The 22,390-nt window shown below is 44.7% G+C and overlaps 1 protein-coding gene and 1 pseudogene across 1 annotated transcript; both read left to right on the top strand.

The window, feature by feature from the left end:
- Nucleotides 1-14,120: 14,120 nt before the first annotated feature.
- Nucleotides 14,121-15,143, top strand: LOC101433531 (involucrin). Its single transcript, XM_058309291.1, has 2 exons — nt 14,121-14,327; nt 14,733-15,143. The coding sequence occupies exons 1-2, from the start codon at nt 14,121-14,123 to the stop codon at nt 15,141-15,143; spliced, it is 618 nt and encodes a 205-aa protein (XP_058165274.1).
- Nucleotides 15,144-16,308: 1,165 nt separating this feature from the next.
- LOC111766875 (U7 small nuclear RNA) lies at nt 16,309-16,356 on the top strand (annotated as a pseudogene).
- The last annotated feature ends 6,034 nt before the right edge of the window (nt 16,357-22,390 follow it).

A 22,390-nucleotide genomic window follows, 5' to 3' on the forward strand; every position in this document is an offset into this window, starting at 1 on the left:
CAAAATATAGTCTGTCTTGGAGAAGGATGCATCAGTAGTTGAAAAGAGTATATATCCTGCTGTTTTGGGGTACAATTCTCCATGATGTCTGCTAGGTCTTCTTCACTTACCATATTATTCAAGCTTTCTGTTTCTTTATTTATGCTCTGTCCAGACATTCTATCCAATCTTGAGTGTGGTATATTGAAGTTTCCAACTCTTACTGTAGAGACATCTATTTCTCTCTTCAGGTTTGCCAGTGTGTGCCTCATGTTTCTTGGGGCACTCAGGTTAGGTGCATAAATATTTAGTATAGTTATTTCTTCTTGATGAATTGCCACTTTTACTAATATATGATGACCTTCTTCATCTCTTATAAAAGTTTCACATTTAAAATCTATTTTGTCCAATATTAACCTGGCTACTCCAGCTCTTTTTTTGGTTGCTATTTGCATGGTTGTGTATTTATATCTGAGGTGAGTCTCTTGTAGACAACAATAGATGGCTCATATTTTTAAAAAATACATTCTATCAGTCTATCTCTTTTGATTGGGGAGTTCAAGCCATTAGCATTCAGTGTTATTACTCTAGAGACCTTACTTAATTCATCCATTTTGTCCTTTGGCTTTCTGTTGTCATTTCACACTGTTGTCTGTCTTTTTACCCTTTAATTTACCCTTGCTAATAATCCTCATTTCTACACTCTTCTCCAAGTCTTTCACCTTTGTTTTTTTCCTTTCAAGCTGCAACACTCCTTCTACTATCTCTTGTAATTCTGGTCTTTTGGTAACCTATTCTATTGGTTTTTGTTTGACTGTGAAGACTTTGAACTCATCCTCATTTTATCAGTTTTGCTGGATACAGAATTCTTGGCTGGCAGTTTATCTCTTTCAGTACCTTAAATACATCATGCCACTTTCATCTCACCTCTGTGGTTTCTGATGAGAGGTTTGCACTTATTGAGGTTCCCTGTGTACGATGCTTTGATTTTCTCTTCCTGCTTTCAGAATCTTCTCTTTATTGCTGATATTTGTCATTCTGAACAATAGGTGTCTTGGGGGTAATTCTATTCTGATTTATTCTGTTTGGGGTGCATCTCCTTGGATATTGATATTTTGTCTTTCATAAGGGTTGGGAAGCTTTCAGTCATTATTTCTTCCAACATTCTTTCTGTCCTTTTTCCATTCTCGTCTCCTTTTGGGAACCAATAATGCATATGTTTGTACTTATGTCTTGTAATTCAATTCCCTGAGACCCTGTTCCATTTTTTCAGTTCTCTTCTCTTTCTCTTCTCCTGTCTTTTCCGGTTCAGATGTTCTTTCTTTGAAATCACTAATTCTGTTTTTGAACAATTCAAGTCTGCTCTTATGTGCCTCCAATGTATTTTTGATCCCGGCCATCATGTCTTTGATACCCATAATGTCTGTTACTTTTTGCACACTTTCAAATTGCCCTTTATGCTCACCCAATGTCTTTTTAATATCCTCTGTCTCTTTAGTCATATTTTCTTTTAATTCTTTGAATTGATTTAGGAGAGATTTGTGATTGTCATTGGTTAATTGTCTTAAAGCCTGTATCTCTTCAGGATATTTGGTTTATTCCTTTGGCTGGGCCATCTCTTCCTGCTTCTTAGTATGGTGTGTGATGATTTTTTTGCTGATATCTAGACATTTGAATAGGTAGGTGAATTACTTTAATGGTCAATTTCACCTTATTCTAAAACTTTAAAATTGGCCATCTTAAGTTATCAAAATCGAGCCAGGGACTTACTAATGGGATACAGATTCTGCCAAGCAGCTTTTGTTCATGACTTGCCAGCAGATGGCATTCATCAGTGTACCTTTCCATGCAGGTGTTTTGAGCTCCATTCTTCTGTGTTTTGTGTGACCAGAGCTGAGATTCAAAGCTGGCTCTCCTGGCCGAATTCACTAAAGAAAAGCCTCCCAACTCCCCCTCCCTTTTCTCCTGTAACAGTTGACAGGGGGGAAGATTTCTGTTTTCCTCTCAGTCAGCTGCAGTGATCCAGGGGTTTTATCCCAGCTTAATATCTTGAGGGCGGGGAAGGAAGCCCTTCTCTGCCCTGCAGGGGTTTGGTAACTCATGTTTGTTGGTTTAGGTTCTTTGTCTATCTGTCCCTCTCCCTCCTTGGAGTTTTATAGCATTGTCTTGGTCTGTTGATCTCCAAAGCAGGTCCTCCACACAGCTTTTGGCTCTTTCTCTATTGTTTTATGGGAGATAGTTGAGCCCTGCCTAACTAGTCTGATGTCATCTTCCCACAATCTACAATACTGTAATTGTTTTAATATTATCTAATTCCATTTGTTTTTTTCTGGGTTGTTTTGATTTATTGATACTTGTCCTCCTCATTACCAATAATATTTAACTGTTGCTTTGCATGTGCAATAATTTTTAATTAGAAGTCAGGCATTGTAAATTTTACCTTTTGGGGTGCTGAGTTATTCATATAAATGTGTTTTATTTCTTTACTGGGATACATTTAAGTCACTTGGAAACAGTTTGAGCAGGTCTTTCTGAGATGAGACTAGAGCAGCATTTAGCCTAAAGCTAATTTCTACCCATTATTGAGGCAAAACCCTTTCGAGTACTTTATGTGATACCATATGATTTTTGAAGTTTTCCACTTGGTGGGTACAGGAAAAATTCCTGGTCTGTGTGAGCTACAGATATTGTCCCATTTTTCAAATGGTCTTTTCTCCTGTCTTGGATTATTTCCTCATACACATATACTGATCAATACTCAGCTGAAGATTCAAGAGGGATGCTCTGTAGCTCTACAGAGTTCAATCTCTGGGCACCTCTGCCTGGGTTTCGCTCCATGCACCATGGCCTGCAAACTTTCTCTGGGTAGTAAGATATAGCAGCCATAGGGCTCACCTCATTTGTTTCTTGTCTCTCAAGAATCACTGTCTTTCATTGCCTGATGTCTAGTATCTGGAAAACCTTTGTCCTATGTGTTTTGTCTTTTAAAAAAATTATTTTAGGCAGAAGGATAAATCGGATTCAATTTGTTTTGTCTTTGCCAGAAGTGGTGATTAACTTTGTTTTACTAAACACTTACTGAGTTCTAAATAACTGCCAGGCTTTATGTAATACCTATCAGACATAGAGATAAATCATGTCTGCCCTGTGGGTGGTTACAGTTTGGAAAGCAAGATAGGTAAATAGATGGTTTCAATGCAATGAAAATAAGTGCTGAGATCATGGGAAATACTTTGTTTTAATTCCAACAGCCCAGTCTTTCCTAGAAATACCTTCTTTCCCCATGAGTTTCCTTGGGCTCTTCTTCCAGGGATTCCCCATAAAGTAAAAAGCCAAGCCAAGTACTGTTTGCTGAGGCTGCCATGGATATGAATTAAGTCATGGGCTATGTACCAAAGCTGAGATGGCTCAAGAAGCTAATAATAAACCTGTGGTAATGGGAATAAATATTTGGATTGGATGAAAGATCCCTGAGATCCAGAACCTTAAGCCTGCAGATCTGTTCTGGAATCTGCAGATATTAAGACATGCCCATTACACCCTAAGAAGCTGAATGCCTGAGATTGTGGTGGCAGTGAGAGAGAGAAAGTTAAAGAAACATTTTGAATTAAGGTAAATATTTCCAATGACAGAAACCCCAAGTTAGGAAGGTGGAAACATTGAAAAGACTTAAATGGTCTTTAGAAGTCCAACGTAGCCAGTTTCTCCCCCACCACTGGGACAATTGCTATTTATTTGGCTAAATACTAGGTGAATAGTTAAGTTGCATTTAAGAAGCATAGACAGAAAATAGCTGCATTTTAAAATATCAGACTCATGCTCCATGCAGCAGAGCTGCTAATATTATGAAAGGCACAGGAAACTGAGAAGAGCTAGGATTCTTAGGTCCCATCTCTCTTTCTCCAGTCAGCCCACTACCTGGGTATGGAGTCATTCCTCCTCCAGTAGGCAGGTTAAACACAGGGCAGGTTCCCTGAGCTGCAGACAGACTAAATGTTTCTCCTCCCCTGTGTAAAATCATATTGCTCCTCCCCTGGCTTTAGCTGTGCTTCTCTTCCCCTCTGCCTTCCTCCTTGAGAGGGGCACAGGAAGGATCCCTCCAGTGATCTTGGAGCTGGCTTGGTTTTAAGAGCCAGCAGGGCCAGGGGAGATGACAGCACTGCCTTTTTTGGCCTCATCGCTATACGTGGATTTCACATTTTCTTTGGCCTCAAGGTCCATAAGTTGCATCTAACTGCTTGGAGTTGCTTAGACAGGGGATAAGAGGTGGTTGTAATTCCTGATGTTGCCATCAGAGCTGACGGGGGGAGTGGAAGAGTGAAAATCTAAGCACAGAAACGCCACCAGCCAAATGCCAGGGCAGAGGCAGGAGAGAAAAGAATCTTTTCTTTGCTTTGGAAGTTTGGGGTTACTAATGGGGAAGAAGGGATATTTTCAGATTCAGATGGAGTGATTATTAGATTATTAGACAGAATATTGTGATCTCATCCTTTCCTTCTCATAAAGCTTCCTCAGGGGCCATCCTAGTCCAGTCAGCAGCACCCCATAATCCCAGGGAAGGGTCTAGAGCTGGATCCTGAGAACTAAGAATTTTTTAAGTTTTAAGGGGAGTGGATGTAGCTTAAGTGGTTGAGCATCTGCTTCCCATATATGAGGCCCCAGGTTTGATCCCTGGTACCTCCTAAAAACAAAACAAAACAACTCTCATTGGAGAGCATATGTAGCTCATTCCCTTCCCTGGTACCGCCTAAAAAAGTTTAGGTTCCTGCAGAGATCTAAAAGCTTATGCTTTCCACTAAGCATGCTTCAATAAATCTCAAGGATAAAAGGAGAAAGGTGGGAGAGGAGCTCCAAAAATGCCTGAGATTAAGGCAGAGTTGACTGAATTTACCTGGAGTTGAATGTATCCAGTTTTCCCTCATCAGGAAGGACTAGTGTATTTAATTGCCTACTTGGTAAATCTACTTGGATATCTAACAGGCATCTCTAATTTAACGTGTCCCAGAACTCACTCCTAATCTTTCCACCAAATAAACCCATCCCGTGGTCTCTTCCATCTCTGTTCATGGTGGTTATTTTCTTACTGTCATTCAAAACAAAAACTTTTGAGCCATTGTTTGCTCCCGACTTATACCTTAAATCTAATCAGTTAATAAATCATATTGGTTCTATTGTCAAATTATGTCCATAATATAACTAGTTTCCCAATTTCCACTACTATCACCCTAGCTCTGACCATCACTAAAGTACTGCAACTGCCTTTTATAATTCTAGCTACTTCCACCCTTACCGCAGAGATCCTTTTAAAAGGAATTCAAATGATGTCATTGCCCTGCACAATACCCTCCAGTTACGTCTCATCTCACACTCATTGTAAAAGCCAAATTTCCTAATGATTTCTCCCCATTCCCCATGCCCCACCCACTCCTCTAAATTCATCTCTTACAACCCAATCCCTTGTTCACACATCCCCAGCTATACAGGCCTCCTTGCTGCTTCCAGAACATGCCAGGTGAATTTCTCCTCAGGGACCTTGCCCTGCTGTTTCCACTTTGCCAGTTATCCTCATGCCCACTTCCTTTATGCTCTCTTGGTTTTTGCTATGAGGTCTCCTGTGACTACCCCATTTCTACTGAAGGACATCCTGCACTCCATTAACTCCTTTCTTGTCATATCTTTCCACATAGTATTTATTAACACCTAACATGCTTGATTTTTCAGGTATGTGTTTATTTATTTTACTTGTCTGCCCCCCAGACTGGAAGCTTCAGGGTATTCTATGCTACCCCACCTCCCAATCCCAGTGCCTAGCATAAACCCTGGCACATGGGAAGCTCTAAATAAAGAGCAACTGAATAAAAAAATCAGTCACTGGGGCAGAAGGTAGAAAAGGCAGTTCCAGCAGAAAGAAGGCAATGCACAAAAGCATAGAGGTGAGTAAACGCAAACTCAGGAGACCTGGGACCTGCCCCAAACCACCCCTTAGCTCTCAATAGCTGCGTGCAACCCCTCCACTTCTCAAGTCTTTGGTGTTGTCATTTGTACAGCAAGTGTTGAACTTGGTGACCGAGATGGTCTCTCCAGCACTAATCTTCTAAGACTTTGATTCTAAACTGGGCAAGATGGTGGTTCCAGAGTGACTGGCTCCTGAGAATCATGGGAGAAATGCTGTCAGGGAGAATGCAGAGGAGAAAGGGGTAACACTTGATCCTGAGCAAGCAAGTACTTGCCTGTGAGCAGATGCTCTGAGCTTGCCTTTCTCCCCATTGTGTTTTGACCTCTCTCTCCCCTTCCGGCTCAGCAGCAGCACCCCCACGCCCCCATAGCAAGCTTTCTGGTAAAACCTGAGTGGCAAGAAAAGAACTTTTCGGTCACTCTAGCAGTTTCCAGTTTGCCTGTTTTGGGGTTTGGAACCCTCCGATCTTCCTCTTGCAGCAGCTCTGTGCTTTTTTCTGGGAAAACAACAGGAATCCAGCATGGACCTTCAATGGGCATCTCTTCAATGACCTTCAGTAGTGGAATAGTTGGCAGGGAGCAGACAGTTAAGTTTGACCCACTTTTCAGCTGTGAGAACACTGGTCAGTTTTCTGACTACCCTGAGACACAGCTCCTCGGATGTGAAGTATTTGTTAGGTCTTCTGACGGTTCAATGAGATAGTAAATGAGGTATTTTACACCACAGAGTCTGGTAAACTGCGGGCTGTGAAAAAGGTTTGCTTCCTTTACCTCCCCTAGGGGCACATCCCAGCCTTGGTTCTGTTCACACCTGCATCTACAGAGTCCAGTCACCTGAGGGTTCACTTGGCATGGAGTAAATTGAATTCATCTCAGTTTCTGTAGCTGTCTGTCCATCAGACAGTGACTACCCTAAAACTAGGAGTAGGGTGCTCCCAAAACTATGGCTTCCTGAGGTCAAGGATTGCATCACCCTCTCAGATGAGAAGGGTGGGCCAGGGCACCGCTAAGTGCCCTGACCCACCTGGGGTTCCTGAGACCTGTACTTGCCCTGACTTTCTGCCTTGGGACCTGGTTTGAAGGAAGGTAGTAAGGTGCATTTGAGGGTGGGTGAGGGAGATGGAGAGGGTGGGGTATATGTTGTTTCAAGGAGGAGGGGTAGGCAGTATTTTCTCTCTCTTCTGCTCTGGACTAGACCACACTCATCTGGAGGCTTGGAGCAGCCAGGCACCTTCATGATAAATGATCTGTAAATACAAGGAACAGGTTAGAAAGGAAACATGACCAGTTCAGTGTCTGGGGGGGTCTCTCCAGGACCCAAGCGAGACAGGGAATAGGGGTGACAAGCTCCTTTTTGTGAAGGCATCTCCCCCTGTACCAGAGACTGTGTCCAGATTCCCCCACCCCTCTACCCCACACCCGCATTCACTGGCACCTGAGTGACTGCTGCAGCCACTTTCAGGTACTCACACCACACCCTAGTTAGGGGAGGAAGAGGGGGTGGATTGATAGACCAGGAGCTGCAGCCAAGCCCCAGGAAAATGCCTGCTTCTCTTTACTTGACTGACAAGTAAGAACTTCGGGGAGGCTGCACAACAGGCCCTCAGTCCCTCTGCTCCCCCTTTGTTCTGTGGACTGCCCCTTATCTCCCCTCTGGGATGTCCCTCCCTCCATTCCCTACACCCAGAGGCCCTGCACTCTCTCTCATCCACCTCTACCAAACTGTGCCCCTTCCATCCCTGCCTTCCTCTCCTTGCATACATCCCTCTGAAATCTTCTTGCCATCATCCCTCACACCTCTTCACCCCCATTTCACAGTGTTGGCAGAGCCCTCACTTTCCATCTCTGACTCAGTATGCCCTGGTTCTGCCAACATGCCTCCCTCTATTACCTGCATTCTTTTCTATGTCAAATTTAGTTTCAAACTGCTGTTCCCCTTCTGCCCAAACAGGCCCCTCAGCCCCTCCCTCTACACTCCTGCTGTTTTAATTCCACAGTGAGCCCACCACAGGGTAGCCAGTCCATAAAAGGGATCCACCTGAGCACGAGTGAAACAGAATCTCACACGCTGAATGGAAACATCACCTGGGGCCCAGATGCCAGCAGAGTAGGAGGAAGAACAAATAGGAAATCAGGAGACCTGGTTTTTATCACCATTGTGTGACCTGGGCCTTCAGGTTTTCCATTGGTAAAAAGAGAAAGTTAAATTTGATGATTGCCTTTTAAACCTTTCTTCCTTTTGCGACCACCAAGAGCAGAATAAGACCGAACCTCCACAGCTCTCAGGTGCAAGAGCAATGTCCAGCATTCAAGACTGAAAGTGAGAGCCTGCAAACCAGCAGGACAGGGAGGGACAATGAGGAAGATGTAGTAGAGGCAAACAGGACAGATCAAGCTGCTCCACCCAGGAACCAGGGAGGCAGAATCAGCCCTCTTGACCCTTCCTTGGTCTCTCCCTCCATTGCCTCATCGCAGAGCAGCAGATGGACACAAAAGATAAATGGAGGGATGAAGGTCAGGTTCAGGAGGCAGAGGAGGAAGGGGGCAAGGGGACCTGAGATGTGGGGAGAAAGCCTGGAGCAGGCTGCAGATTGAGGACCCTGGAGGTCAGGGCATGTATAATGTAGGTGGAGAGCCTTGAGATGAGGAGGCCAATTGGGGGAATGGTGCTCAGTATGGGGGTATTGCCACGCCTGGAAGGAAAGGAGGCATGTTTGCACAGGAGAGAGCATGCAATCTCCTGGCCAAGTCACCCTCTCAGGACCATCTACCATCACCCATTCTCTGGCAGCTTGGGAGAGCCGTCCTCACATCCCTCCCCCAAGGCAGTGAATTGACATACCCAATCCCTTCTTCCCCCACAACTAAGCAACAGTTCAACCAGGTTTCTTGCTTGGGAGATATTTGATATTATTGATGAACTTGATATTATTGATGAATTTGATATTATTGATGAGTTTGAGATTATTGATGAATTTCAAAAAGAAATATTGGATTATGTTTGTAAACTGATCTTTTCCTCTGGGCATATTAGATTATATTGGATTTAGAGGTTTACTTGATTAAGTAATCAGGTAAACCTCTTGTGCCAGTAGGGCACAATAAAAGGCATGGCAAAGGACAGAGTGGGAGGGTTTTTGATCTTGGAGTTTTGATGTTGGAGATTGATGCTGAAGGCTTAAGCTGGAGCCCTGGAAAGGGAGGAATTCTAAGCTTGGAAAGAAGCAATCCCTGGGAAGAGGGGAAGCCTGAACCCTCCCAGACGTCCACAGCCATCTTGCTCCAACGCGTGAAAATAGACTTTGGTGAGGGAAGGAACTTATGCTTTATGGCCTGGTATCTGTAAGCTCCTACCCCAAATAAATACCCTTTATAAAAACCAACCATTTTCTGGTATTTTGCATCAGTACCCCTTTGACTGACTAATACAGAGAGAAAGAGAAACCAGCCAGTTTCTGCCTCTGGAAGAAGAGCTGGGCTTTCCTTGGGCTGAGGCCGAGCTGGGGTCAAGGCCTCTGCATGTGTCATGGGATATGAGCTCATTCTCTGACATTGGGCGGGGGCTGGGCAGTTGCACAGGCTCATCGTGTGGACCCCGGGGCCTGTGAGGTCATCCACACAGGGACTGAGACAACCTCCTCCCTATACACACACCTGTCCCTCATGGGGTAAGCCCTGGTCAGAGTAGGGGCTTCTGAGCCCTAGAAGGCTGGGACTTCTACAACTGGCCTTGAGCCCCGGCACTCACTCTCTCACACACACACCCCTCTAAATGAGCCCTGCCTTTGTCCCGCACCCTCGCTTTGTCCAGTGACCAAAGACTCATGTATAAGGTCCCAATGTTCTCATTATGCTGTGAATCAGAGGGCGGGAGGCAGATCTGGCAGATACTGAGTCCCTGGGAACCCATAAGACCGGTAGGACTTCCTCCAGCCCGACCTGCTGCCTCAGGACTGACTGTCACAGGACTGGAGGAGAGGCGGGTCCCTCCCCTGTGAGGTCAGCCCTGGTGCCCCTGGGAGCGCTCTGGTTAGTGGTAGAGGGGAGTGGGGAGAGCCTTCCCTGCCCCAGAAAAAGGCGCAGTCTGTGGTTAATGGGGCAAAGCTGTGGGAAGTCCCTGAGAGCGTGTGAGAAGAGAATGGTATTCTAGAGGCCGTGCGTCCCTCCCGAGGCCTCCATCTGTCTTTCCAGACTGAGCACCAAGAACTGGCAAACAAAGAACAGTGAAGAGAGCTCCCTGGGGATCTGCTGGGAAAGCTATGGAAAACAGGAATGTTTCCAAAATTAGCCCCAGAAATGAGTATTCATCCTCATATTATTCTAATAGTTCTTTTTTCTTTTCCTTTGTGTGTGTGTGTGTGGCTTAGGTTACAGAGATGAGGGAAGAGTTTTAAATAAAGGATGTCCATTAAATAAGCTATTAATCAATCATAAAAAAACAAGGCACAATTTCAATTTTGTTTATATACGCTCATATACATGTGCATGTATACACACATAAACACACACTAACACTAAAATATTCAATGGGAGTTATCACCCAATAGTGAGATTCGCTGTTCATTTTTTCACTAATATTCACAGAGCGCTTATCATATGCAGTGGTTGTGGAAAGTTCTGGGGACACAGTAGGAAACATACCAGGTAAAGCTTATCTTCCAATGGGAGACATAGACAATAAACAAGTAAACAAATGCAAATAAAATAACTAATTGTTATTAGTGGAATAAAATGAAATAGAATAATCCTTTAGATAGTGCAGTCAGGGAAGGCTTTCTGAGGAAGTGACCCTTCATTGCAGCAGCTGAAGAACAAAAGGAGCCAGAGGCAGGGGAAGAGCCTGTCAGCAGACAGAGAGCAGGTGCCCAGCCCTGTGGTGGGAAAGCACCACATTAGTCTAAGCTAGGACCTGAGGAGCGCAGTGAGGCAGGAGCCCAGCTGGCAGGGAAAGAGCAGCTGGGGTTGAGGCCCTAGAGGAAGGCAGGAGCCAGTCCTTCTGGGAGTTTTAAGCCATGGAAGTGAGTTTGGATTTTATTCCAAGTGTACTGGGATACCAAAGGAGTAAGGGAAGGACATGCCCCAATTCCATTCCTGGAAGATTGCTTAAGCGATGTTTAGAGAATGGTTTAAAGAAAGTGATTGATTTTTAAAAAATCAATTTTATCAATACATAGTAATAAAGCATAAATGCATCCCAAGTGTACAATCAATGGTATTTGGTATAATCACGTAATTGTCCATTCATCACTTCAATCATTTTTAGAGTAGTTTCATTATTCCAATAATAATAAATAACAAACAAAACTCTCCTCTGAATCCAATCTCTCTATGCTTCCTCTGTCATACATAGCTGCTATTGTTTCCATCTCTCTAGTTTATTTCTACTTATAGTTTGCAAAAAGCAGTCTTAAATATGCAATATCGCCTGTATTCTTATTTCACATAAGGTTTCACTATGTTCTACAGTCCCATGTTGCATTTTCAGCTTTCCTTCTAGTAATACACATGACCTTAGACTTACCCTTTCAACCACTGTCATACCCATATAATAGCTCTGCTAGTTACAAAAACATTAATGTATTTTTTTGTCTGTATTTATTTATTTATTTTTAAAGATTTAGTTATTTCTCTCCCCTCTCCCCCCAAACCCTGGTTGTCTGTTCTCTGTGTCTATTTTCTGAGTCTTGTTTCTTTGTCCGCTTCTGTTGTTGTCAGAGGCATGGGAATCTGTGTCTCTTTTTTTGTTGAGTCATCTTGTATCAGCTCTCCATGTGGGCAGCGCCATTCTTAGGCAGGCTGCACTTTCTTTCGCGCTGGGCAGCTCTCCTTACGGGGCGCACTCCTTGCGCGTGGGGCTCCCCTACATGGGGGACACCCCTGCGTGGCAGGGCACTCCTTGCACGCATCAGCACTGCACATGGGTCAGCTCCACACGGGTCATGGAGGCCCGGGGTTTGACCTGCGGACCTCCCATGTGGTAGACAGACACCCTAACCACTGGGCCAAGGCCGTTCCCTTTATTTATTTCTTAATATTACATTAAAAAAATATGAGGTCCCCATATACCTCCCACCACCCTCACCCCACTCCTCCCCCCATAACAACAATCTCCTCCATCATCATGAGACATTCATTGCATTTGGTGAATACATCTCTGAGCACTGCTGCACCTCATGGTCAATGGTCCACATCATAGCCCACACTCTCCCACAGTCCACCCAGTGGGCCATGGGAGGACATACAATGTCCGGTAACTGTCCCTGCAGCACCACCCAGGACAACTCCAAGTCCCGAAAACGCCCCCACTTAATATTTTATATATTTAATGCGTGTGCCCTTGCTTAGAATGGGCCACACTTTGGCGTTTTTACAAGCTTGGCATTCCTATGAATTATTGTGTAGTTATAACCTTGGGTATGGGGACTGGGCAGCCCCTGGCATACAAGAGGAGACCCCAGATGCCTCTACCTGACCTGAAGTCAGACAGGTCCCATCAACAGTACACAGTTTACCTCCATAGAGTTACAGATGCATCCTAAGAGTGGACAGGCTTGTGGGCTTGTGGCCAAGAGAATCCTTCAGCAAGCCCCACCCCTTAATGAGAAGTGACTCTTCCCTTCTTGTCACCACATACTCAGGCCTGGACATCCAGAAAGACATGTAACTTTCCACTACATGCCATTGGAAATGAATTCCATAGTCTAATAATGAGAGTGGCTCCATCTTACAGGTGAAGAAATTGAGATTCAGAGGACAAGTTTGTTTGAAATTATAAAGCAGTAAGAAAAGGGACCAGGTTCCCTGAGCCTGGGCAGGTGAGCATCATGGGAGTGGCAGGGCCCTGGAACCCTCTGTCTAGGCAGGAGCTGTGTGTCCCTGTGGAAAGGGGCCCTGAGGGGTTTGCTGGTTCAGGTGCCCGTGATGAGTCAGGAAGGGGCTAGAGGAAATTGACCAACATGAGTGGTGAAACCAGTCCATCCCCTTCAACCCGAGAAGGAGGATGGGCTGAGAAGCCTATAAAGTGAGCCCAGCCTCTGCTCAGCTCAGCACTCCTCTAGAAAGCTCTCCCTCATTCTCTACCGTGAATCTGGTAAGTACTAGCTGGGAGAACCAGGGTTGGGACTGGTGGCCTCCAGCTGGCCTCCAGCTGGCCTCCAGCTGGGGTGGGGCCACACTCTGGCTGGGTGCAGCTGGACTGTCTTTCTTCTAGGAGGGCTCAGGTCCCAAAGCTGAGGGAAATGCCCATGGCATGGAGAGTTCAGAACAGAAAATAATGCCCTCCCCTTCCATCGTTTTTGACCTTATTTTAGGTGGTGGGAATAAGAGCTACTTTCTTTTCTAAAGCTTGTTTGATTTGGGCTGACTGTTTGGCCTTCTTTATGGGATGCAAGAGGTTTCAGGCAAACACTTTTAGCTCTTGACTCTACTGCAGAAAGAGGGAAACTTTCTAGTTGTAGAAGCCCAGGCAGAGCAGGAGGTAGAAAACCCAACTTACAAGTACAAGACTTGAAAGAACCAGCTCCTAATGCTCAGCAATCCCCACCCCACACTATTGGGGAACTTGGAGATAAAGTTCAGAAAGTCAAGAGAAAAAGAAGCTCTGGAGTTAACTAGGCCAACTTGCTAATTTTACAGAGAAGAAACCTGAGGTCCAGAGGGCTGACTAAACACAGAGCAATTAGTGGGGGAGTTCAGCCTAGAATACATCAGAGCTCTTGCCAGGACCTCTCAGATCCTTTTCTGCACAGGCTCTTTGTTCTCCAGGCCTCAGGGGCCTTCCAGGAGACCTTTCCTTTGCTAGTACCTTACCTCTTGCTGCAGCATTATCTTGGAACTCCTCTCTTCTCCTTGGCTGCGGAGATAGGAGAACACAAGAGCAAAGGTTAGAGACAGGAGCAGGTCAAATAGTGCCCAGCCCACCCTGCAGGGCAGCCCTGACAGATCTTCTTGTTGACTCTTGCTTGAGGACAAGGGGCTCCCTTGAGGGCTCTTTCCTGTCCCTCCCCACCCTTAGCCTTTACCCTCTGCTGCTTCTGGGGGAGAAATGCCCACCCCAGTGGAGAGAAGCAAAGCTGAGAAACCAGATACTGCTGCAGATTCTGAAGGAATCTTTATCAACTCCCTCTGACTTCAGCCTACCCTTCTGACCCCTCCTGTTTTTCAGAGTGAATTAAATGGCTTCCAGTATGTCCCAGCAGCAGACACTGCCAGTGACTCTCCCCCCTGCCCTCCACCAGCAGCCTCTCAAGACTGTTTCTCCTCCTGCCAACACCCAGCAGGAGCAGGTGAAGCAGCCAAGCCCACTGCCTGCACCGTGCCAGGAGGTGCCCACTGAGCTCCCAGCTGAGGTCCCTGTGGAGTGTGGGGAGAAACACACAGCTCCTATGAAGATAGTGTCAGGGCAAGAATGGGTGCAACCACTGCAGGAGGAGCACCAAGAGGGGCCACAGGGGCAGAAACAGCATCTGGAACAGCAGCTGGAGGAACTGGTGTTACAGGTACAGGAACAGCATCTGGAACAGCAGCAGGACCAACAGGGGCCACAGGTGCAGGTGCAGAATCTGGAAAAGCAACTGGAGGAACAGGGGCCACAAGTGCAGGAACAGCATCTGGAAAAGCAGCTGGAGGAACAGGGGCCACAGGTGCAGGAACAGCATCTGGAAAAGCAGCTGGAAGAACAGGGGCCACAGGTGCAGAAACAGCATCTGGAAAAGCAGCTGGAGGAACAGGGGCCGCAAGTGCAGGAACAGCATCTGGAAAAGCAGCGGGAGGAACAGGGGCCGCAGGTGCAGGAACAGCGTCTGGAAAAGCAGCTGGAGGAACAGGGGCCACAGGGGCAGGAACAGCATCTGGAAAAGCAGCTGGAGGAACAGAAACATCAGAAAGCTGTAAACCTGGAGCAGCAGCTGGAGCAAGAGAAAGCACAAAGGGAGCAGCAGCTGAAGGAGCAGTTGGAACAGGAGAAGAAACTATTGGACCAGCAACTGGATCAAGAGCTGTCAAAGAGAGATGAGCAATTGGAAAAGGAAAAGCATCTGCTTGAGCCTCTGGAGCACCAGGAGAAACAGCTAGAGTCACCAAAACAGCAGGAGGTGCAGCTGGAGGAACCTGTGCTTGTCCCAGTTCCTGGTGGGTTCCAAGAGACCCAGCCAGTCCAGGACCCCTGCGGAGCAGCAAAAGCAGAAGCAGGAGGTTCAGTGGCCCCCTAAGCATAAGTAACCAGCCCCAGTGTCCCAGAGCCTCTCAAGCCGTCCCACACAAATGAAGAGAGCCACCGCCCCTGCTTACCTCAGATCCCCAGCCTGGGCGGCCCACCTCATTTGTGAACCTGCCTGACCCTGTCCCTCTGCATGTCTTTTATCTCTTGGTAGAGATGGGGAAAGGGGACACTCTTGCCTTGATCCCACCCCCAGTGAGCCCAATATTAGCCTCAGGGAACCAGAGCACCTGCCTGAAGGACTGTTTCTACAGTCAGTCTGATTTTGTCCTTAGTGACATTGATGAATCTGTGAGTGTGTACAATAATACATAATAAATCCTGGATTTGTTGGGATCATGTGTTCTTTCTGGCTTCTTTTTCACTGCCTCTTACCATATAACAACTGTATATGGGTCAGTGGTTGCAAGTGACTCTCTTAGCCAATTCCCAAAGGACAGAAATGGTGTCTTTTATTCTGCTACCAAAGTGACTCAATACATTCAACAGCTGCTGGGGAAAAAAAAGTCAAAGCAAAAGTAAATTCATTCATGCACATGAAAGCAATACCTTCCAGTCATGAAGAGAGGATAAGTTATTTTGGTTGCAGGGGGGAGGGCCTGTTCATCTCAGTCCAGCAGTGCCTTATACTAATAGCCCAATTCTTAGCCCATACCAAGCTCAACCCTACACTTTTATCCTCTGACTCCTTCCGGGAGGGATAGGGACCCTGGAAAGGCTTCAGGGAGGTTGGGAGATTCTCGTCTGGGTTCTGGTCCTTTCCCTGGGGACATCTACTGGTCCTCCTGCTGGGGATTTCTCCCTGTAGAGTACTCTCATAGCCCCCAATAGTCTTATGGACGGCCTGCTTGCCTGAGGAAGACCTTAGAAGAGTAATGAAAGCAAAATTGGGCAAGGACTATGCCTGACTGGGAAAGTCACAGAATCAGTAAAGAAAGTAAAGGTTAGGCCAGCTGGAATTGCAGAAGCCAAAAGTGCTGATGGGGCCAGAGAAATACAAATCCAAGTTCAATGGTGCTGCCATTATTCCCCCTCTTTACCCTTGCTCCCTGCCAGTTAATTGGGACAAGACCTGCGTTTATCTCTTCCAATCGCCTGCCTTTAGATACTTAGCCACACCATCATACGCAGGCTGCCTCAAGCATATCTAAAGCTACTAGTGTTACAGCTCTTTTAGAATTTGTCTAGTAAGTCTTCTGACTTTAGCTACTTTACAACAGTCCTGAGGCACTTCCCTCACCTGCTTCCCAGATAATTTGGAGTGTGCAATTGCTCCTTTATGAGTCCCTGGCCTTGGGAGGACTGGGAAGGATTGCCTTGGGAAACTCCTCTTTGGCAAAAGGGGAAAGGAATTACCAAAGCGAAAATAGCCTGAGAATTCTGGGACATCATCAGGCATACCAATACACATACTATGGGCTCCAGAAGAAGAAAGAAAGAAAGAAGGAAAGGGACAGAAGGAATAGTCAAAGAAATAATGACATAAAACTCCCCAAACTTAGCTGCAAGAATAAAGCAACATGTAATGTACAAGGGGGTACCAATTAGATTAAGTGTCTATTTCTAGGTTGAAATACTTAAAGTGCCAAGAGAAAACAATTGCTAACAAGAATTTTGTATTGTGATGAGACTTTATTTTTTAAATGATGCCAATATTAAGACACTCCCACATAAACAAAAACTGAGGAACTTCATTACTACTAGACCCACCCTACAAGCTATGCTAAAGCAGTTCTTCAGACTGAAAGGAAAGGACACTAGACAGTTCAAAGTGGCATAAAAAATAGACCTCCAGTAAAGGTAACCATATGGGTAATTATAAATGGCAGTATTATTGTATGCATTTTTGGTGTGTAACTCTGTTTCTTACTTTGCATAGGTGCTAAAATGCAAATACATAAAAATAATGATATGTCTATGGTTTTGGACATACAATGTACAAAGGTAAAATTTGTAACAAGTACCAAAAAAGGTGAAAGGTTGGAGTGGTATGGAATAGTATGTGTATATGCTATTGAGGTTAAGTTGGTATCTAATCAAATATTATTATTATATATTTAGGATAAATTTTAAAATCTTAATAGCCATAAGGAAAATATATGAAAAATACATCCAGATAAAAATGAGAAGGGACACTATAAAAAATCAAATAAACAGGAGTGTAGGCATTAATAGAAGAAATGCAGTACAAAAAAGATGTAAGATTTGAAAAGACTAAATAGGAAAATGACAGAGGAACATCTTGCACTTGTTACTTTAAGTGTAAATGTATTAAACTCTCCAGTCAAATGGCAGAGATAGTGACCATGACCCAACTATAAGTGGTTTACAAGAGACTCACCTAAAATTCAAAGACATAAGTAGATAGAAGGTGAAAGAATGTAAAAAACATACCATGCAAATGGTAGCTGAAAGAGAAATAGGATAGCTATGTTGATAGCAAGAAAAAATGGACTTTAAGTCAGAACTGTTATGAGAGAAAAAGACAGTCATTATATACCAATGAAAGGGTCATTTCAACAAGAAGTCATAATAATTATAAATATACATAAGTATATGCATGTAATAGTTTGATATGGTTTATGAATTCCAAAAAGATAATATATTATGTTTGTAAACTGGTCTGTCCCTCCAGGCATATTAGAGTATATTGAATCCAGGGGTTTTGCTTTTACTCGACTAAATAATGATTGGGCAATGTCAGTAGGATGTTAAGTTTTTGCCCCCTTGGTGGGTGGGGACTTACAGAGAAACTTCACCACAGAGAAGGGAGTCTTGAACTGGAGTCCCAAGAAAGTAAGCACACAGAGGAGCTTGGTTGTGAGGAAAGAGAAGCAAGCCCTGGGAAGAGAGGAACTTTGAGCCTGGAAAGAAGCAATCCGCAGGAAGAGAGGAACCCAGGAAGCCTAAACCCTGGCAGATGTCGGCAGCCTTCTTGCTCCAATATGTGGCAAAAGATGTTGATGAGGGAAGTGACTTACGTTTTAAGGCCTGGTAACTGAAAGCTTCTACCCCAAATAAAAACCCTTTATAAAAGCCTACCAATTTCTGTTATTTTGCATTAGCACCCCTTTGGCTGACTAATACAATGCACTAACAGCAGAGCCCAAAAATATATTCAGCAAATATAGACAGATTTGAAAGAATAAATATACAGTTTTACATTGATATTAGGATATTTTAATATATTCCTTTCAATAATGGATAGATCATCTAGACATAGGATCAATAAGGAAATAAATGACTTCTTTCAGTTTTGGGGGGTATATACCTGGAAGTGGGGTTGCGGAGGCATATGGTAATTCTATGCTTAACTTTCTCAGAGACAAATTTAAATGCTTACAGTAAAAAAGAAATAATCATAAATTAGAGACCTAACCTTAAAATTGGAGGAACTACAAAAATAATAGCAAAATGAGCAAAAAGAAGAAGATAACAAAGATCAGAGCAAAGATAAATGAAACAGAGAATAGAAAAGCTATAGAGGAGGAGAGGGCAAGATGGCATCTGAGTGAGTATACCTGATAGTCTCTCCTGGGAAGGACTGGCTTGGTGGGGTCAGAATCTTGCCTGAGCAGGCTCTTTCAGGAGCCTGCAGGGCGGGAGGTGTTTGAACTGTTGTTTTGGGGGGACTGCGACATGGGTGGTGCTTGCTGGAGGTGGGATTGTGGGTTTCTGGCACTGAGATCCGAGGTTGTGGGAAGGCAGGGCCCTTCCCCCTAGGGCTGAGGGCGGCAGCTTTCCCTGGGGACTGCCGGTTGAGCGTGTTGGCATTCCCGGTCCCGTGTTCCCCAGGCGTGTGGCCCCCAGGTCCGTGTTCCCTGGACCTCTGTGTCCCGTGTTTGTGGACCCACGTACCCTGGGTCCGCAGAGTCCCTGGCTTCTGTTTCCTGAATCCAGAGCTCCCCGAGGTCTGGGATTCCCCTAGCCCTCTGGTATCCGACTGACTCAAGGAGTGGGAAGGTTTTGGTGGGAGGTGCAGAGAAGTCTGGGGAGTGTAGGGTCAATTTTCTGGCCGCTCCCCCCCCCCCTTTTTTTATTAGCTTGGAGGAGCATGCTGGCTGGCTAGGGGAGAGCCTGGGAGGAAATGTGGGGCAAAGAGGTGAATCTGTGAGAAAGCCCGATTTGCCTAAATGCCCTGGGATGAGGGACTTGGTCTGGGAGAGGGTGGAGTCAGAAAGTTAACTGGCCCTCCTGTAGCACACCTGAAGGAGAGGGACAGTGGGGTATGCTTTGCAGGCTTCCAATAGCATATTTAGGGTTCTTGGCAAGGTGTGGGTACTTTCAAGAAATTAAGAGTCATTGTTTCCTTGGTGAGTTGGTTCACCAGAGACACATTTGAGTCTCCTGGCGGACCCCTCACACAGCTTTCCTGCTGCCCCGGGAGAGAGGGAAGTGAGGAAGGGATAAAGGGGGAACATCAGACTCCTCAGTGGTTTAACTACAAAGAGGATTCCTTACTTGAAGCCTTTCTCTGGTCTTTTTTGTTGGTTTATTTTCTTGTTTTTCCTTCGTCTTTATCGCCCCATGGTTCTTTTTTCTTCTTTTTTCTTTTTTTATATTAGGTGCTACAGGGAACAGTTCTTATTTGCTGTGTTTCCTCATCCTTGAATTCCTCTTTTCTGTGTGCACTGATTTTCGCTACCAGTGCTATCCCCTTTCCTTCACATCTTTCTCTCCTCCATTGTTTATTGTTTCTCTCACATTTCACCTCTCTTTGTTTAGCCCCCAATTTTTCTGACTTTTTATCTCTAATGCTTCTATTCTGTTTTCTATCTTTTATTCACTCTTTATATTATTGTCCTTTCTTTTCTCTTTCCCTCTTTCCTGACCAAACTGGCCTTTTAATTCATACTATATTCCTCCCAATATTCAGTTTACTATCTCATTATAGGTAATCCATTTTCTTGCTGTTATAACTCTATACAGCTTATATGAGTCTAATATCCAGTTTCCTAGATCTCATGTGGTTCTTCTAACATTTACTATCAATACTACTATTATACTTTTTCTTTCCTTATCCCTTTTGCTTTCTCTGGCCCTAATATTTTCCTTCAAGGAAACTTAGTCAACAACCAAGAAATAGAATACGAAGAAAAAAGTGACAAAGAGAAGACTTAGAGGTGGCGGGGCAAGATGGTGGCTGAGTGAACTTGCCTGATAGTATCTCCTGCAGGGAAGCGGCTGGGCGGCGTTGGAGCCTCTTCGGGACCAGGCTGTTAAAGGATTTTTGCGGGCCAGGAGGTATCTGGACAATGATTTGGTGGGAAGGTAACAGAGAAAATATGTCTATAAAATAAGCACAGAGGTCCCAGCTGCGAGCGGGAAGTTTCCTCCTTGGGTGGGCGGAGCCGCGGTATCAGGCACAGTGCTGCCGAGGTGTTTTTTTTTTTTTTGGAGGCACTGCAGTACTGGGGAATTCGTAAGCCCTGAGCAGCCTATTGGGGGGTTAATAGGACAGGAGTCGCTTGCAGAACAATTTGGGGAGACAAACGGGAGGTTTATGGCAAAGTGGGGGGAATTTTTGATTGCGGACACAAACAATAGCGCTTCCGCCTAGAGCCACGCCCCCCCAAGCCGGGCTGCTGATCTACAGTGGACTTAAAGTGATAGTAATAAAGAGACGCCACCAGGGTCTGGTACGGTGGGAGACGTTTGGAAGCTGATTAGGGGAATATTTTGCGAAGCGTGGGAATTTTGGGTTTGGACTCTGTTATTAGCATTTCCGGCTGGAGCCCCTCCCCAAACCTGGCTATTGATCTGAGTCATTAAATTGGCTGCAGCCTAGAGGCGCCCCCAGGTGGCCATTTTGGGGGATCACAGGGTGGGAGGGGTCCTGAAGTCAATTGGTGATATATCCACAGAATAGACCCCAGTAAGTGAGTGAATTGTGGGGTACAGAACGCAGGATAGAGTTTGTGGATGTGACCTCACCCATAGGGCTGGCACCCAGCTGCAGGGATCCCTGAAGGCTATGATGCACTGTGGTGCTCCCAGGCTTCCTGTTAACCGGACTTGAGGTTGCCAGGTCTGAGTCCCCTAAACCCTGGTGGCCCACACCCCAGAGATTCACACCTCTTGAGTCCTCAATATCTCAGACTTTCCATCCCTGAATCCATCATGCCTTGAGGTCCATCTGAGGTCCTTGAATGTCCTAGCCCTCAATGTTTGCGTTTTTTCTTTTTTGTTTTCTTTTCTTTTGTTTTGATTTTATTTTTACTCTATTTTAATTTTTTATTTATTTTTTTAATGTTCTGATTGCTAACATTGCATTATCCCCTAGTCTTTTCTCCCAGTGTATCTCCCAAAGGCTTTTTTTTCTTCTCTCTTTCTCTCTTGTCCCCCATCTTCTTCTTATTCTATTTTATCTTAACTATACAATAGGTGCTGCAGGAAACATCTCACATTTGCTGGGTTTCCTCATCCTCCACTGCCTCATTTCTGTGTGAATAGATTTTGGCTATCTACACTATCCCCTTTCCCCTACATCTTGATATCCACCGTCATCTATTATCTCTCCTATATTCCACCTCCCTTTCTTTAATCCACAAAGTGTCTAATTCTTAATTTCTAATACCTTTGTTTTGTTTTCGGTCTGTTATACACTCTTGAAAATATTACCTTTCTTTTCTCTTTCCCTATCTCACGAAAACAATAGCTTTTTAGTTCAAACCATATTCCTCCCATATTCAGTCAACTACCTCATTATAGATACTCTACCTACTGCTATAACTCTACACAATTTACATGAATCTAACCTCCATCCTCCCAGATCTCATATTGTTGCTTTGTTAACATATATCACCAATACTACTTTACACTTTTTCCTTGCTTACACAATTGACTTTCCCTGGCACTAATACTTTCCTTTAAAGTGAACTTAACCAGCAATAAGAAATTAGAAAAAGAAGAACAAAGTGACAAAGAGAAGATATAACAATTACGCAAAAACAACAGGTAATTAAACTCCAAGACTAGACAAAGAAGCTAAGGAATTGATTAAACCTGTCAAGGAAAAAATGATGACCAGACAGCAACAAAAATCTACAAACCAAACCAGTAATCAGGAAAACATGGCTGAATCCAATCAACAAACTAAAAATCAGGAAGGGGAACAGAACTTCGCACAAGCAATGAAAGATCTCAGAACATTTATCACCGACAAATTTGATGAAGTAAAGGAAGAGGTTAAAAACATGAAGACAACACTTGGAGGGGAAATTGCAGACATACGCAAAA

The sequence above is a fragment of the Dasypus novemcinctus genome, chromosome 13, assembly GCF_030445035.2.
Source record: "Dasypus novemcinctus isolate mDasNov1 chromosome 13, mDasNov1.1.hap2, whole genome shotgun sequence".
NCBI lineage: Eukaryota > Metazoa > Chordata > Mammalia > Cingulata > Dasypodidae > Dasypus > Dasypus novemcinctus.